Source organism: Columba livia, chromosome 4 (genome assembly GCF_036013475.1).
Source record: "Columba livia isolate bColLiv1 breed racing homer chromosome 4, bColLiv1.pat.W.v2, whole genome shotgun sequence".
Taxonomy (NCBI): Eukaryota; Metazoa; Chordata; class Aves; order Columbiformes; family Columbidae; genus Columba; species Columba livia.
The window spans coordinates 48,186,614-48,204,671 of NC_088605.1; the positions used below are offsets into that span (position 1 = coordinate 48,186,614).

The following is an 18,058-nucleotide window of genomic DNA, read 5'->3' on the forward strand; positions in this document are numbered from 1 at the left end:
AACTTAGGTTTCCTGCCTCACATGACAGGCACGATACAGCACATGACAAGAGAAGCCTTTTAGCTTTATACTCATGGAGAATTCAGTTTTATGTATCTGTTTGGGTACCACAGACTTAATATGAATTCTTCCATGACAGCAGGGCAAAGTTTAAAGTGCCAGTCAAATCACAAGACCAAACATTTCAACCAATTCTTTAATTATAACCTTTTCTTCTACAGCTTAGAAATCAGTTCCTTCAGAAAAGTCAAATATCAAATATGCATGAAGCAAATGAACAAAAACCTTATTTGCCTACTTATTTCAAGTATTTCGTTCAACACTTTTTTAGAGCTATATAGAACAAGAACTGCCATGCCTTCACTACTATGAATCAGCTTGCTAACAGCAAGAAATCCTTTTTTTTTTTTTTAATTTCTGCAGCAAAACTTCAGGATGCTTCTGAGGGCTAAATAAAATGGAATAACAATAAGGAATTTAATTGGTTTTGTATTTGCACTGATCAAAGTGGACTGGACAGTCTCTGACTGGATTACTAACTATCTTTTCATAAAGCTTAAAGAAAAAACACAACTAATAACTAATTTTCACATAGGCAGAACATTAAAATTCACTTCCTCACATACTTCTCTTTAGATACAAAAGAACTAGCACACAGTGTTTTCTACTATAAATTGCCTGCAGTTTTGATAAGGAAAGCCAAACCCATCTCTCAGAAAAACACCATTACCCCACCACCTAACAAGGTATTGCCCTTGAGAACTAACTGCCTCTCTGAGTCTCCCAGCGGGGCTCTGGATTGAAAGGTACTTTTCCATTTACCGAAGGATTTTCCTTCCCTTCCAAACTAGAAAGATGTTAATAACTGCCACAAACCACTCTGAACAAAGGTTTACAGTCTGACAATAAACAAAGCTATTGGCCTCGTGGCATTAGTTCCATTTGGTGGGTAGGACGTCCCTGTTCATTAACTGTGATATATTATGTGCTGCAGATCAACATCAGAGATGCTTATTGCTGGGCACGACCAAATCTTTGTTCATTTGTGTACTTCCAAGAACAGAGACAGATATCAGATCATAAGATCTTGAGAAATTAACCCTAATTGAAGGACACAAAGACACTGAACAACATGAGGGAGCAAACCCCATTTACTGAGCCAGGAAATTCCTTGTCCTTGTGAAACGGGAGAAACAAAATATGGCTCTTCTCTCTTGCCTCCTTTTCCAGTGAAAAAACAAGGGAAGGAACTCAAGCCTTTCTCCCAGTATGATCCAAAAATCAAAACCAATTTGCTAATTCTCCTGCTGCTGACACTTACTTAATAGATTTTAGCTTTATTTTTTAAAACTACTATTATAATTTGTGGTGAATTTGGAGAGTGATATGCATGCACAGTATTCCATGCACTTTGTATATTTTTCAGGACAAGTGCACCTCTGGTATCCATGATAATATTACTTCAAATAAAACAGCTTTTCAACTTATTAGAGAGCAAAATAGTCTTGACTCATGACAACCAATTACTTGGAGCATTCCTTCTCATTTTGTCCACCTGCTAGACAATTTTTCCATTTGCTTCAAAGTCAATAACTAAGGTTTACTCAGCTGATGCTGACCGTCAGAGAAACACCGGAGCACCAGGGCTGTTTATGTAACCATGCAGACAAGCATCAAGTGTACTACGGCCCTAAGCTTATAGAATCATAGAATCATTTTGGTTGGAAGAGGCCCTCAAGTCCAACCATAACCTAACTCTAGCACTAAACCATGTCCCTAAGAGCTTCCTCTATGCACCTTTTAAACCCCTCCAGGGATGGTGACTCCACCACTTCCCTGGGCAGCCTGTTCCAATGCCTGACAACCCTTTCTGCGAAGAAATGCTTCCTAATATCCAATCTAAACCTCCCTTGGTGCGACTTGGTGCCATTTACGTACATGCCTAATTTTGTGCAGTACAAGCTGTCCTGCAGAAGTCAAGACTACCAAGTGCAGTCTGTCTTATCCAGTCAGATTAAACAGGGTGGTATGAAGCTAAGCACATGCTTCAGAGACTGCAGCATTCTGAGACGAGACACATGAGCTTTTCAATAACGGAAACCGCAGTGACAGATTTTCAAAGGCAACTCAGGAACTTCTATTCAAGGCATATTTTCAGATATGCCCAGCTATAAACACACTCCTGATTTTCCAGAACAGCACATGAAACTCTTCTGAAAATTTTGCTCAATACCACCGAGAGAAGGAGAACGGAATAAAAAAAGAATGAAGGCTACAGGGAAGGTGCTCTCAAGGCAGAGTGAAAGGCACTCACTTTTTTATTTTGGGAGCCTGACAGAAGCCATGTGAAACAGATGGCACCCCAGCAGAGGCCTGCAAGATAAACCTAGCTGGATGAGCAGCCAAGAAGAGCTTGAAACCAGGCATGAGATAGTGGTTTCTGAGCTGAGAAAGGGAACAAAACCAGCAGCGTCAGGCCACGTCTAAGCTTAGCAGTCAATGGACACAAAACACAGAGTGACACAACAGGAGGGCCAAGGAAGCCAGCAAGGGCAGTGTGGCACCTCAGAACTGAGCTAGAGACTCACTACTGAGGGATAAGTCAAGCAGGCAACTGGAAAGGGCAGGCAGTCTCCCTAAAAATGTTAATTAACTAGAAACAGGAGCCTCAACAGTGTAGGAGGCACAGATGCATTTGCAAGGGTGTTTTCAGTCTTATTTAATTTCAGTATACACCCACAGATCACAACAAGAAGGACATATTTTCCGATGGTTCATCCTATTTATGAACATATTGAGTTTCTTTGACGTGCTATAGACACAATCTAATTCCCCAATCCCTCCCACTTCATGCCACTCCTTCCCCTTGCAAAGCATGCTGCCCGAACACCAACTAAAGGTATGGATGCCTGCTGACAGGTGTAATTCCTTTACTCATGTCTCAAATAGTCTGACCCAAACCAACTCCAGCCTGGAAGCACCGAAACCGTATCAGCACGGTGTCATGCCCTAGGTAATCATCTCTGCTGTGAGGTGAAGAAGAGAGTCTAAAGCTCAGTGCCATGCTACCACGTCTGCATACCTTCCAGCTGCCTTGCATACTAAAAGCATGGAGAGCAGATAGAAAAGCTTGCATCTGTCTGTGGCTATCAATGTGTCCTAGGAAGTCAATCTTCAGCACACAGGCAGCAGGTTGTATGCTGCAGTTCCACTGTGCCCACTGGGCTGTTGGAAGAATCAAAGCATTTCTTTCCGCCTCCACAATCTATGGGAAGCAGGACTCCAGTCCCTCTCCACCAATAAGCAATCTGCTTCAGACACGATCCTCCCCTACAGGGGGGGAAAGAAAAAAAAGAAAAGGAAAAACCCACCACTTTGCTAGCATCATCAGCAGAAACACTGGAAGCCCTCATAGTAAGAAGGTTCTCATTAAAATCCAACTTGACACCCCTCTCTCTGCATCATTATGGCACTTTGCAGTACTGTATTTATGCTTCACTCCAACATACTGGGAGCAGAGCACTCTCACTTCTTTTGTAGCTCTGCTTAGTGTCATCATCTGCATAAGAAATCCAGTTCCAAGAGTTTTTACGGCATAACAAACACCTTCTGCATGTGGAAAACTTAAGTTACTTCTCTAGTTTTGAACTAGTCCCGATAACAGCAAAATGATAATAAAAGCCAAAGGAAAAGGTTAAAATCATGTCACAAGAGCCTAGATAACCACAGACATCTAGTGAATATTACTTGCTGCAGTTACTGTGGTTAAAGGGTCAGCTCTCATCTATTCATTTTCACACTCATTTTTTCATTTTCATAGTCACTGTGCAGGTTGAAATTTGACCTCTAAAATCCTCCAAAATAAACTATATTTTTGGCTTTGCTTATTCATGTAACTCAAACAGCTGATGGCTACCAAGCATTCCTGAAAACGACCTGTTGATCCAGAAGAGATCTGCTGCTTCTTTTATACCACCTCCCATCGCCCTCCCTGAAACTAGCAGAGCTGTTCATGGGCACTAAACAAAATCTTGCCGGTCACGGCTGGCTGTAAGCAGGAGGAGGTATGCGAGATAAAACTCACATCTAGCTGCTGCCCACCAAAAAATATAAATTCTCTAAGATGGAGCAATGTCAAAAAGCCAGATTGATCAAATAGCATTCAACTTAATTAGACTGAGTGCCAAAGGAAGACAGGAGCCCACATTTCACTGTATCCCTGCTGGAGGAGGGACAATGACAAAAAAGAAATTCACAAAAGGGAAAAGCTTCCTGTATGCTAAAAAAGAAAAGTATAACAGCAACCTGTCTTGCTGAAAGGAAGTGACCTGTGAAAGGGGATAAGAGCTGTGCATACAGTTCCTAGTATGTACAAGTGTCTTAAGAGTCAGTGATCACAATATTAAAGATAAGGAATGAAAAGCCAGAGGAATAAATAAAATCAAGCAGGGATTGCTGTATTGGAGCTGCTGATTTCTTTCACCTGAGGTTTCTGAAAGGAAATTTCACCACTCTGTAAGTACAGTCCATTTTGCATGGGCAGGCACAGCTCTGCTCTGCAGCGAAGCCTCAGTCACAAAGAGACTGTGATGGACATTTTTTACTCTGGGACTCCCTGCAAGGAGCAGCCTTATTTGTCAGCAGGTCTGAGGAGACTGGCCAACACAAAGACCACTATCAGTGTGTCCCTGGCCTGCACTTGCTACACACATCTCCCATCGACATCATTTACAGAAAGAGGCCCTTCTCAGCTCCCACTTCCACTGCCCTTCTCCAAGGGCAGAGAGAGAACATCAGGACAGACCAAACAGCCTTTAGGTTACACTACGTGATGTTTTCTAGAGCCAAATAGTCTTGGCATTAAGCTGAATATTTATATAAACAGCAATGTGTCAGGATTTGGAGGCAGTATGCAGAGTTCCACTTCACACAACACCGCACAGGCTGCAGACAGCATGCCAAACCTGCTGTGTGGACTTCTGAACTACAGATGGGTCGGGTTCTCTCTTTTTCATAAAAGGGCTGATTATATACTCTTTGGTTTGGTAACAAAGAATATAGACAGGATTAAAAAGGGTTACAGTTACAGGTAAAATTTGTAATTTTCAATCCAGTTATTTTTAACCAGAGGAATCACTCCCCAGCAATTTTTATAGGAAGTGAAGTAATTGTGTGTTATTCTCAGGCCAAGATCTCAGCTGGCCTGAAAAAAATGCCAATACCAATCCCCGAAAATATTCCAAAGGAACTCTAACATAATCCCCCCAAAAATTTCCCATGCAAAGCTTCAACAGGAGGGAATACAGAGGCTATAACAGAGCTTGAAATTGCCTTCACTGTAGATGTACAGTGAAGTGGCCCCAGATTAAAAGTTATTTTCTAATAACCTGTTGGCTCAGAAACAGCTTGACCTACTTTCTTCATGGTTTGCAAAAAGAACACCCATGCACGCACCCTCTGGGTACCATTTTGCAACTAATACCGTTGTACATGCTTCGATAAGTGAACAGATAACTTCTCCAGTCCTGCATAACTGGTTGATCATTTAACTGTAAACAAAGGCCCATCTACCACTTAAACTAATCTAAACCCCATGAAAGTCAGTGCCTTTGACTGCAACTCATTTATGCTGTATTTTCTAGGGAATGAAAAAAAACTCTGTTTTCTTCAAACTTTATAAAAGCTTTCCCCAGCCTTAACAGCCAATCTGGCGTTTTTCGAAGAAGAGATTTTTTTTTTTCCTAATCACAGTTATAATGAGACTATAACTGGAGCTTTTTGAGCCAACTTAGCTATGAATACATGTCGCAGTTGGACTGACTTTTGCAGAGTAAAAAGTTACACCAGTAACTTTTTCTTTTTTTAAAACACGAAAACTTGGTCGACAAATCTGCTAAGTGTATCTATCTCATTTCCGTAGAAAGTACTGTGCAGATTTTGCATTTCCTGTGGGAAGCAGAAATGAATGAAACTTTCTACAAACAGCACCGTTCACAAAGTACATCAGTAGCTGCTGGTACAATATACCAATATGACCCTTCTGGGGACAGGGATGCAGAATGGTGAACGTGCAACTTAAAATTCCTACTTAAATGGTGATTTATGAGAAAGAACACCATTAATTACAGCTCATAAATCAGGTCTGGTGAAATCTAAGAGACTCAAAAGAAAGCACGGCTATGACCAGAAAAAAGGGACTTTCTGAAACAACATCACCTTCCCACACAACAGTTCCTGAACCCTATCCTTGGGCCCCAGACAACTTTACTAAATGAGGAAGATATTTTATGCAGCCCACACACAACCTGATTACAGCTAAAATGCCTGCACTCAAGGGAAGGCACAAAGCTTTTCTTCAGTGCACCCTCAACAGCCTGTACATCCTCAAACAGAAACGAAAGAAAAGACATGGTCATGTTCTTCCTCCTCCAGGCAATGGCTTTACTTCACCTCCACTGCAGGCATGAAAAGCCGAGGGGAGACCTCAGGACAAGAGTGTGAGAACTCAGCGCTATCTTCCACTAGGAATGCACGTCAGGGTGCGCATTCCTCCTCTGCATCATGTATCACATGTGCCTGCTTTACTGTAAAGAGCATATCTCTAGTAACATTCGTCCACTCACTTTGTCGCTTCTTAGGAAGACACCAAGAGGCATCAAGTGCATGCAGCAAGAGAAAAGAACTGCCACTGACTCACGCAGTCAAGAAACAGGGCCAGCCACCACCTGTTCCATGAAACAACACCACAGAATGTCTGATACATATGAATATGACTGAGAAATCCCTTGAGAAACAAGTGCAAGTTTCAACTTCCTAAAGCAGAAGTGATGTTCTTTCTTATGGTTGATCCACCACTTGAAAGCGGGGGGGGAGGGACGGAAGTCTTCCATATTGTGTCCTGTGATGGGGAATAAAAGGTAAAGTCTGCCATTACTTGCAAATGGACTCACCTTCTGGTGAGCAATCACATTGCTTAGTGAAAAGTAGAAATTTAAACAACATATACTTTGGGCCCAATGAATATTCAATTTAATTAGCAGATGAAGTTGTTATAACTTTTCAGAATCCATTAGAATGAAATTGCCAGAAATTACCCTAGCAAAACAGAAGCAAACCTGTGTCCTAAAGAGACTGCAGCTATTGCCTACAGGCTTGCTAAAAGAAGCTAATAATTTCAGTTTATATTCAGTAGATATAACTGGATTAGAAAATCATAGATAGTCCAGACTTTACCAAACATATAAGAAACAATTTTCTGTCTCTTGTAATAGAATTGCACATACGTGAGCACTCGGTGCAGGTGAGAGCTAAAGTCAAAAGAATACAGAACGAAGTCGGTAACCTAAGAAATGGAGAGCTCTGGTTATACTCACTGCATAACCAGTTATCCAGAAAGAAAGCGCATTGACGGATGAAGATTTTACCTCTCACTTACCCTGGTAAAGCTGAATGAACCTGGGATGTAAGGCAGAGGTGATAATTCCATCTGGCAACTCCCTCAAAAATAATTTCAACAGACTGGCTGCTGAGTACACATCACCATCTTTAACAAGTTCCACCTCTTCTCCACGCTCATATTGCAGACGCAACTGCTCTACCATTTTCATGCTGCCGTTTACCCTGAAGAGGCCTTCCTGCGCCATACCTGTAATTATATATTGCATGTGAGGTTAATCTGAACTAAGACATCCCAGCGATAAGATGAAAAAAATGTTCTAGTGTGAATACTACACTTGTAATAATACAAAGGAGGGTAATTAACACAACAACAACAACAAATACTATCACCCCCCAGAAACTCCCTCTAGTCAAGTAATTGGATTATGACAATTAACAAATACTAGTGATCAGATCTTGAGGCCTGGGATACTCTGAGAACCTACAAAACTCAGTGGCATTGCTGTAGCCTCGCTCCATGTAGAAACGAATTGAGACAGCTGCATTTTGCATTGGCATATTTCAACAAGAAAGGATCTAGAGTCTACCAAACAGTTCTGTTGTTTCACTTTTGCAAGTAGTCTGTTATCTTGAGTGGTGCTCTGCCAAATTCACACATGTGACTACTTCCAGCTTCCTGGTTTAGGGCAACAGCATCTTACCTGTGACTATCATGAAGCAAAAACATCTGAATACATGCTGATTTCAGCAGTAACTCCACAATGAGCACTGCAACTTCACTGTAGCAGAAAATCTAAGTGAGCAAATGTGTATTTTGCACAGCATAAAGCCCAAAGTATTTCACAACGAAAAATAAAGGGTGTCAATCACTTCAGGCCAGACACCCCATACTGTGAAGGAGATTCAGAAAGAAGGTTTCCATGGAAAGAAGCCAGATGAATCATACTCTATCAGCTATCTCTTTTTAGACATATGCTGAGCTTCAAAACCTTCAGTAAGTGCCTAAAGCTGAACTCAGTAATTTTTCTCTAGAACACTTTCAGGACAAAAATTCTGTCTAATACTGTGTCAATAGACCTGCTCATTCTTTTTCAGAAGCATAACACTGAAAGGATTAAAATATGCATAGTTTTCATCAGTTCAGAGTAGACATCGCTAAATAGCAGTCTGACAGAATGCTTCCAGTCCAAGAAATCAATACTAATGTAGAAGAGTCTGTAGAGCGAAATAATTTATTTTACCAGAAGACAAATTGATCTAGTAAGGGAAAAAAAATGGACAAGCACTCAAGCATTTTACTTGACTAACATAAGCTACTGCTTACAGATCTTGTATTCACAACAAAACACATTGCTATGTGGCATGCTGTGCTGCCATCTTGGGGGCAGCAGCAAACACCACATCTCAATACAGATTTTCACCTCTGCAGTACTAGAGCAAAGGACACAGATCCCAAGCAGATAAAACTTCCTTTCCTCCTCCTCCACCATTTATGGAAATAGAGGCTGGAACATACTGGTAACAGTAATCAGATACTACTAAATTCAGCATAGGAAAACTTGACTTCACCTATAAATGTGAAAATAGACAGCTTAATACAAACTTAGTTCAAAGATGCAGCTGCCCATCAGCCAGCTCAGCTTTTTCAAATGAGTAGTCAGCTCCTCACAAGCTAGAAGAGACTCTAAAATGGTCTGGCCTTAAAAAGCCCTAACATGTCTATTATAGCATCTTTGTAGAATAGGAGTTGTAAGACAACACTGAACAAACAGTAACCATGATTCACAGAACACTGTCTCCAAATGGGTGAATTCATACATGAGCCTCTGTTAAAAATATCTTCACAGTTAACTTAAGCATTAATTCACAAAACAAACCTTAGGCAAGTACAGGACACCCATTTCAAGAACTTCCCATGTAAGAAGGCACCTTTGAGATCTTGCTTGCACTTTTGAGAAAGAGAACGGATTGTATTTTTATCAGGGCTGGATAATCCCCTTGGCATTCAGAATCCTAGCTAATCGTGCTGCAGAGTAGACAACTTGGCTTGTTTAGTTCATATTTGGGACACAGTCATGTGGGATTCAGATCTTTTTATGGAACACAGAGCACAGCCCACAACTTGCAGTCAAGTGTTTGTCAGCTTCTGGTTTTGATTAAACCCTAAATGATGCAAAAACTTTTTCCATCCTTGCTCTTTCAGTGTTCTAGCAGACCACTTGTTGAACTAGATCAAGCAAGATGTTGCTGTGTAAAGGCAGAATCCTGTTTTAAATTTGCACTGGACCTTAATCCAAGCTAACTTTCATGCCATCTATCAGCTTCTAAAGGTCTATTAAGATAGACATGGAATCTAAGGTTTTGCAACTGGACCATCATTACTGAGTAGCTAAAATAAAAACCTTACGGTAAAACCAGATGCATCTTCTCACAAGGCAAAATTACTTCCACAAAATCTTTTTCATTGCTGAACAACTACCACAGAATACATCTGTGCACTAATGGTGCTCTAGATTTCTGCAAAGAAATGGATTTCAGCAACAGGAACTAAAGTTTAATTAAATGAATGCAAAGAGAAGCTAAGAACTGGACAACTGCTTCCTTGAGGGGATTAATAATAACTGGAATCTATCTGAAAACTTGTAAGAACATGTATTGCTATACAGTTATGTTCTCTGCGGGGTTTGTGTATGCACATAAATATACAGATACTTAACATCTTCTCACGGTCAAAAGTGTTAAAAACAAATGTTTTGCAACTAGAAAATGATACAAACCTTCACGAATGAAATACATTCAATTTATAAACTGCACAGCTTGTTTATGAGAGTATGCTGCTCCATAACACTGTAGTTTACCTTTATAAACATCCTCTTAAAAAGTAAATTCAGCATCAAGGGAGAAAAAAGAAGCAAACAACATACAGTAATATTCTTTGTCTGTGGTTAGTGTACAACCTTGTTTAGCCCCTGTACCACAAACAAGACAGACCTCTTCCTTTGAAGAATCTTACATAAAAAGTGCTACCAAGCAAAAGTGACTCCAATAAGCTTACCATGCTGGGTAAGGTACTCGACTATATTCCACACAATTATTGGGATGCCATTCTTGCTCAGTCCCTGCCGTTGGAGCTCCAGAAGACTCACACCAAACAACTTTGGACTGGTTGTGTCCTTTTGCTTGTTCAGTGGAAGGGTAGCTGTCTTCTTCATGTCTTCCTTCAATCTCACAGCAGATTTGTTTTGCTTAAAGGAGCAGAGGAAAAAAAGTACATTAGTCACATTTGCTGCAGAAGGTTGCACAGTCACAACATAAGCACCATCCATCAAAACTGGCTTCTACACTCCAGAATAAGGTTTCGGTCTTTCTTTATTCTAATCCACAGGAAAATCTCTGTGAAGTAGGAAAATAAAAACAAACAGAGAAAAAGCTGGAATAGTAACTAACAGAAAAAGAATGTAAATAGTCTGTAGTTAAGATAAGGGAGAAAAACGCACTTCTGAAAGCAAACTTGTTACTAGTGTGACAAGTAATTGAGAATCACAGGAGACTGCTGTTTTAACTCATGTAGTTCACACGGGTTACAAAAGCAACTGGACAAACATGAACATGAAAAATCCCAACAGACCACCGTTAGTCCAGGTTGTCTCCAGGATGCCTGTCAGAGTCTGGGAGAGTACTCTGGGGAAGGTTCACTGCACCTTTCTTCCAGATGCCGTCCCCTAGGGATTCATTTTGGCCACTGTAAGGTGAGATGGATCCTTATGAAAGATTTTATGTCATGTTTAGTATCTGCTAAGTCTGAAATTCAATTATCACACATCTCAAGGGGAGTGGAAAAAACACTCCACAACAAACCCTTAAATGCATATATCCCATACATTCTTCCAGAGGCACAACATTCTCACAAGTTTCGCACTGCAGTGACAAAGAAAACACAAGAGCATAGCAAATGAAATGCAAGGGAATTCATTTATAGGACCAATAATAGGCAGAAATCTAAATCAGCATACAGCACTATGCATTTGGAAAGACAGCTCAAGGCAGAGCAGCAGCATCACCCACCACAGTTGTGATTTCCATACACACCTAAGCATTATTTCACTGATATGGACAAGCACAGTACAACTCAGCAAAACTCACTCAAAACAAAGAAAAAAAAACAAACAAGTTTTCCTACTGATGAGATCACACTGCAGGAACTGGGGGCCACTGCTACCATGGAGTTCAATCTCTTTGTTTAAGGAGTCCATCGCTAGCATGATGCTTAAAAATGAACTTATTCCTACTGTGTTTCATAAACAAATAGGTAGAAGAAACCTCACACATGCAAAGTATTGTACACTAACACAAAGAAGTGCTCATACTCTTGACTAGGTCTTGGTGCTTGAATGTGTTAAGACAGATTTCAGCACAGCATACATCTTATTTTAAACAAACCCTTGAAATCTCTTTATTTGTGAGATGCTATTTTTACTGCAGTCTGTAAGCAATACAAACATCTGCATTGGTGCTGCTACTAAGCATGATATAAAATGATCTGGCAGTTCATTTTACTTGCTTTGCTTTGTTTATTCCACGTTAAACACAACTATTTGGAGCACATGTGTGTTCTGTAGTCCCAGCTCCTTTGTGAAACTTACCCGATCTTTATAAAAGATACTGCTTGCACAGATATCATAAATATGTTTTATTATTTAGGAAACAGAATCACAATACATAAATAAAACCATTATTATTGTGGCCACCTTATAAACTAAAATTTGACAGACTTACAAAAATATCACACCTCTTTTAAAACAAAATGTTCCCATTCAGGATTAAATGAATAATATATGATTTTCACTTCAGGCAGACACATGCCAAAGCAAAAATCATGTGGCCTGGGTTATATTCAGAAGACAGCAAAAGTCCTTCGAGCAGTTTCTGAGCAGCTGTGATGCTCAGAGAACTTTTCCAATTAAGGCCTCCAATTAGCCTCACAATCTTGCTCAGTTACAGGTTTCCATTTCAGCATTTGAAAACCTGAGTCACAGAACTGGATTTACTTGGGGAAAATCATGATTTAAACTCGTAAGAGAACCAAGAGACATTTCCCATGTTCTCAGGAACAGCCGAGGAAATTTTTGAGCTGGTTTTGGGATCTGGAGAGGATGTGCTAACTAGGAACAAAAAGTTATGCAGTTATCCAAAATATACATCTAACCAAAATCAAAATGAAATCACCACCCCAAAAGAGCTCTGAAACAAATAAGTCAATGTTATATGAGCTTATAGACTGAAGATCTGCTTTTAAACTGGGAAAATTGTCCAAATATTAACGCAACTGTTACTGATCACCAGACTGGAAAAAGCAAAAGCAACTTAATCGTCTCTGCATGATATCGCCGCAAAGTGCCACCCGGACATCATGACTGGAGTTGAGAAAAGCTATTCATATGCCACGGGGACTCACTTTTTCAGCTCATCCAGCAATCTTAACACAGAGAAGCATGTAGCATAGTTGCTCACTAGCTCAAAAAATAGAGGAAAAACAAACAAACAAACCCCATAAAAGACTGCAAAGTCCTTTATTAATCTTCACGTTTCCCAAAGGAGCGGCAGCTACCGAGAGGGAGAAGGAGCACGCTCGGGACGCGGAGACAGTACCGGGCCCAAACCAGCCTCTCTGCCCTCGCCCCGCAAGGGAGCCCGGCGGAGGGCGAGCGGCAGGGGTCGGCAGCCGGGAACAGCCAGCCAGCCACCTCCCGCTCCCCACGGCCCGGCTGCGGTCCATGGCTGCCTCCCAGTCCCCAGCCTCCCGGCCCGGCCGCCAGCCCCTACTCACGCGTATGGCCAGCGCCCCGGCCCCCATGCCGGCCGGCTCCCGCAGCCCACCCTGGGCGCCCGCCTTCGCCGGGCCCGGCGGCCCCTCAAGGCGGGAGGCCCGGCCCCCGGGTGCCGCCCGCCCTGCCGGCCCGCCCCCGCGGCCTGCGAGGGGAGCAGCGCCTGCCCGTCGCGCGGGAGCCGGCGGCAGGGCTCGGCGAGAAGGGCTGCTTAGGAGTGCTTTTCCTCACGAAAATTGCTCGGGTCATGGTGGATGAGGGGCAGGCCCCGGGCGACTCCCCCTACCCCCAGGCACCACGGCGACCCCAAGCCAGGCAGGCGGCATCTGCTCCTTGGTGCCGGGCGGGAAGAGGAGACACTGCCCGCGTGAGAGCCAGGGCTCAATCAAAACTGGGCCGCTGCTGAAAATGTCACCACAAAACGCACTTTCAGCCAAGTTAACATCAGCAGTACCGCTGCGAAAGTCGTGTCTCTTACCCTCACATACTTAAAAGAGAGTGGGCCTGCATGGTGGGGAGTCAAGTCAGGGATGCAAAACAAACCCCTCTGCCAAGGAGGCCTGGCACGTCTGGGCCCGGGGGAGCATGACACGGCACAGTATTTGGCCTGAATTTAGAAAGTGTGAAGCAGTGTAAATGTAATTCCCCTGTAATTTTCCATCTAGGGATATGTTGGTGAAACAGAAGGTTAAAACAAAAAAGGGAGGGGGTACCACACACCCTACACAGCAAGTGACTGCCAGCCATCACATCATGGCAGTGGCAGGAAGAGGAATTCATTCCCTCAGGGCCCTGCTGCTGGTCACAGAAGGCTGGAAGCAGAGTTTGCCCGAGAAAGTTAGAGCACATTTCAAGACAGCACAGTGGAGTTGTGGTGTTTCGAATGTTTGACCCTTTCCTGTGGAAGAAAAGTACAGATGCGTATTTCTGTATCTACTCAGATGTGAGCATTGCTCCACAGGGCATTAGGATCGGAGTGGGAGCTTAGGTTTTTGGAAGGTGCCTCTCAGAAATACCTGCCTCTGGTACAGGGACAAAAGAAAGGCTGTCTAGGTAAAGAAAAAAGAAGGAAGAAAAACATTTTATCAAGCTCTCCATCAAAGGGAAAATGTGATCTGCAGATCTGAGGTTTAAATCACATTTTTTATTATGTATTGCGATCAGAATCTCCTTCATACTCAGTTTCTGTTTTCTTCTCTAAGCCAGTCTTAACCCAAAATGACTGCTTTCCCAGCTTGCTAGTTTACAACAGAAAGTTAGGCTACGGTATTAGCATTTCCTTTTAAGTCCACTACAGGACTCTCAGTGTGAGTTGATGTAACATCCTCCTCCTCCTCCATCCTCTTCTTTACTGTAAGTCTCTAACGTGCTTTTCACATAAATCACAGACAGCTCTCAGTCGTAATTGCAGCTTCACTGTAAAACCCAAGGGCATGCTTCAAACTGTCATCTGGGAAGTGAATGATGAGAAACTCCCTGTAGACTTTAGGAGTGAAGAGTTCAGACGTGAATGAACACTGAGCAGCAGCTACAGCATTAAGTCTTTTGTAAATATATAATGAGAATATACATGCTGTCTCTCAACATACAAAAAGCAAGACCAGAAAACAAGCACCAGCAGCAGCAGCCCCAGGGCCAGTACTCTGGCTGGAGAACAGTATTTTTCCACCACAGCTGTTTAATCCAAGTCAGGACAGTCACACTTCTGTTAAGTCACTGGAATCCTTGGGACCGTGACATACTGGTAACTTTTCTTTGGATTAGTAAAGACACTTCTGTATTTGCTTAAAGTCTTAAGAGAGCAGAAGGCTGGCACACTCATCTTCTGTGTGGCAGAAGAATGGAAACTGGATTAAAACTTCCTCAATGTCTTTTTCCCCTCTCTGCCTTTTCCTCATCAGCACCGCAGAGGGCCAGCATACCCTGTGCAGGGCAGAGCAAGATTTACCTCAGCTTTTCCTTAATCCCAGCCTAGAGGTAGATTCCTTCCCCACAGAGAGATGTTTCTATATATCTTGATCTTCCTCCTCTCCCTTCACAGAACCAAAATCCCCTTCAGGATGACTGTTCAAAAGAAATGTGTGATGCATGGGAACACCAGTACATACTTCTGGCACCACAGAAATCAACCAAGACATGCTGCTGTATTCAACCGTAGGTTGCACCCTACTCAGGAAACCCGCAATGTTTTCCTCTAAGCAATTCAGAAAAACCCTTAGAACACAAAAAAGAGAAGTAGTCACGCCTGTCACAGAAAAAAAAAAAACCCACAACTCCAAAAACTCAATGACTGAAAAAGCACACCTCTGTATAAGATCCCCATTATGCTATTTAATGTTCTCTGGTTAAGGTGTTGCATCAAACCACCACATCAGAGTCATACATGCAAGCAGAAACAGCAAGTTCCACCAGGATAATTTGGTGGTTTTCTATGTTGCTCTCAGACACAGTGCTGTCTTTTGCTGTCTCTTCCCTTTTCTGCCCCTGAGGAATTTTACGCTGCATGGGCAGTACAACTTCAGGATGAATATTTATGCAACTTGTCATAAATATGTCTAGAGCGACAGGAGCTCAAATCAGAGCAAACATGTTCTGCAAGACTGATGAGAAGTCTATGAGACCCACAACTTGAGTATCACTAGCTTTTATGACATACCATGCCTACCTACCTTTGGTTACACAGTTGTTTTGTATAGTTCTCAGCTACACTATTATCATCTGTGTGCAAGAAATGCTTAATTTTTTTTTTTTAACATGCCTGTCTTTAAGGTGATCTCTGGCTGAGATACACACCTGCATCATCTATTGCCTAACTCCAGGTAACAGCTCAAAGCTAATATCAAAAGTACAGTCTAATAAAATCATGCAATGAATGAAGCAAGGAAAAAAAAAATATTCCCCTTCCACTTGTTTACAAATACAGCATTTAACCTCAGATGTTGAAACAACATTCCCAGAGGGGAAAAACAGCTGGGGTAGTGTTACAAGTTCAAAGGAACTTCCTCACACCACTTCTGTGAATAATCCTGTTATCTCTGCTATGCAATATGTTGCTTTAACCTGACTATTATTCATCATTCCCACTGTGACATCAGAATTCAGCACTCATTTCACAACAGCCTGCATAAAAGCAGGCTGCTGTGAAATAAATGTCTACTGCCAGCTCTGGCATTCCTTGAATGTTACTCTCTCTTTTCCTGCCTAGCCCAAGTAGCCAGGCACAGGACACTTGCTGTGACCTTCCGGGGCACTCATGTCATCTAAACGTTGGACATACTGCAGCGACCAGCACGGTATAAGACCTGACAGCTGCAGGTGAAAGAGACAAATCAAGGAGCATGCAAGAGCAGCTGGAAATTGCCAGACAGGTTTCTCTATTGTTGTGTAACTAACTAGAACTTCTCATCCAAAAAGCAATAACAAGACTCTTTTTCATAAAAAAAACCCACAAAACAAACCCAACAACAACAAAACAAAACCAAAAAACCCACAAACAAACCAGCATGTGATAAAAAGCATGTGATTCACTTTGATCAAGACATCTGTGTGAAGTAATGAAGTATTACTGACCTCGTTCGGTTCAGTAAAATACTAGCTATAAGGACAACGAAACAAGGAAAAACAAATAGCTGAATACAAAATTAACGTATAATTAAGCAGCAAGGTTACCAGCCCACTGAATCAGTCAGATGGAGGCAGTCATACTAATTATTTTAAATAATACCAGGCTTCTTCAGGCTTATCTAATTACAAAGTTAGACATGTCACAGAATCACAGACTGGTTGGGGTTGGAAGGGACCTCTGGAGATCACCTAGTCCAACCCATCTGCTAAAGCAGGTTCACCAGAGCAGATGGCACAGAATGTATGCAGGTGGGTCTTGAATGTCTCCAGAGAAGGAGACTCCACAACCGCTCTTCTGGGCAGCCTGTTCCAGTGCTCTGGCACCCTCAAAGTAAAGACATTTTTCCTCATATTCAGATGGAACCTCCTATGCTTCAGGCTGTGCCTAGTGCCCCTCATCCTGTTGTTGGGCACCACTGAAAGGAGTCTGGTCCCATCCTCTTGATATTCACCCTTGAGATATTTATGAACATTGATAAGATCCCCTCTCAGCCTTCTCCTGGCTGAACAGACCCAGCGCTCTCAGTCTCTCTTCATTAGAAGGGTGCTCTAGGCCCCTTATCTTCATAGCCCACTGCTAGACTCTCTCCAGCAGTGCCCTGTCCTTCTTAAACTGGGGAGCCCAGAACTGGACACAATATTCCAGATGCAGCCTCACCAGGGCAGAGTAGAGGGGGGAGGAGAACCTCCCTCGACCTGCTGGTCACACTCTTCCTAATGTACCCCTGGATACCGTTGGCCTTCTTGGCCACAAGGGCACAGCGTTGGCTTATGATCAGCCTGTTGTCAACAAGAACTCTCAAGTCCTTCTCTGCAATGGTGCTTTCCATACAAAACTCTTTGACATTTGAGAATTGGGTGATGAAAATAATATTGCTATGTAGAGAAAAGATACCATTGGAGGACTGTGTGATAATTTAGGTTGTGATCCAGGGAAAGCTGGATTTTTAAAACAGAAATAGAGTACCAGGAGCAGGAATGCTGCTGCTGCCACACCAGCTCCACATGGCAGCACATGGAGGATGGAAAATTAAAATCAGCATTTTTGAGAGCTCTTTCACTGAAAGATGGGGCAGGGATTTGTTGTATGGCTCTTCTCCAAAAGTAAACCCTACAGGAACAGGAGGATGAATTTCCAATGTCTTCACAGCAACTTTGCCCTTCAATGCAGGGGAGGATGTAAGGAGAAACCCAGTATGAAAGTTATGATC

General features: G+C 42.3%; 1 protein-coding gene across 25 annotated transcripts in view; it reads right to left on the reverse strand.

Annotated features, from left to right (window-relative positions):
• FAM13A (family with sequence similarity 13 member A) overlaps nt 1-18,058 on the reverse strand; it is a 163,762-nt gene that overhangs the window by 122,183 nt on the left and 23,521 nt on the right. For 21 of the 25 annotated variants that reach the window (XM_065061523.1, XM_065061511.1, XM_065061532.1 and 18 more), the window contains exons 1-3: nt 13,226-13,377; nt 10,454-10,643; nt 7,436-7,645 (exon numbers count right to left, since the gene is read on the reverse strand). In XM_065061523.1, coding sequence (XP_064917595.1) covers nt 7,436-7,645; nt 10,454-10,643; nt 13,226-13,252 — 427 coding nt within the window. In that variant the 5' untranslated portion in view covers nt 13,253-13,377. Of the gene's footprint in view, nt 1-7,435; nt 7,646-10,453; nt 10,644-11,026; nt 11,136-13,225; nt 13,378-18,058 lie in introns of those variants that run through there. The other 4 variants (XM_065061533.1, XM_065061513.1, XM_065061512.1 and 1 more) reach the window with 4 other exon arrangements.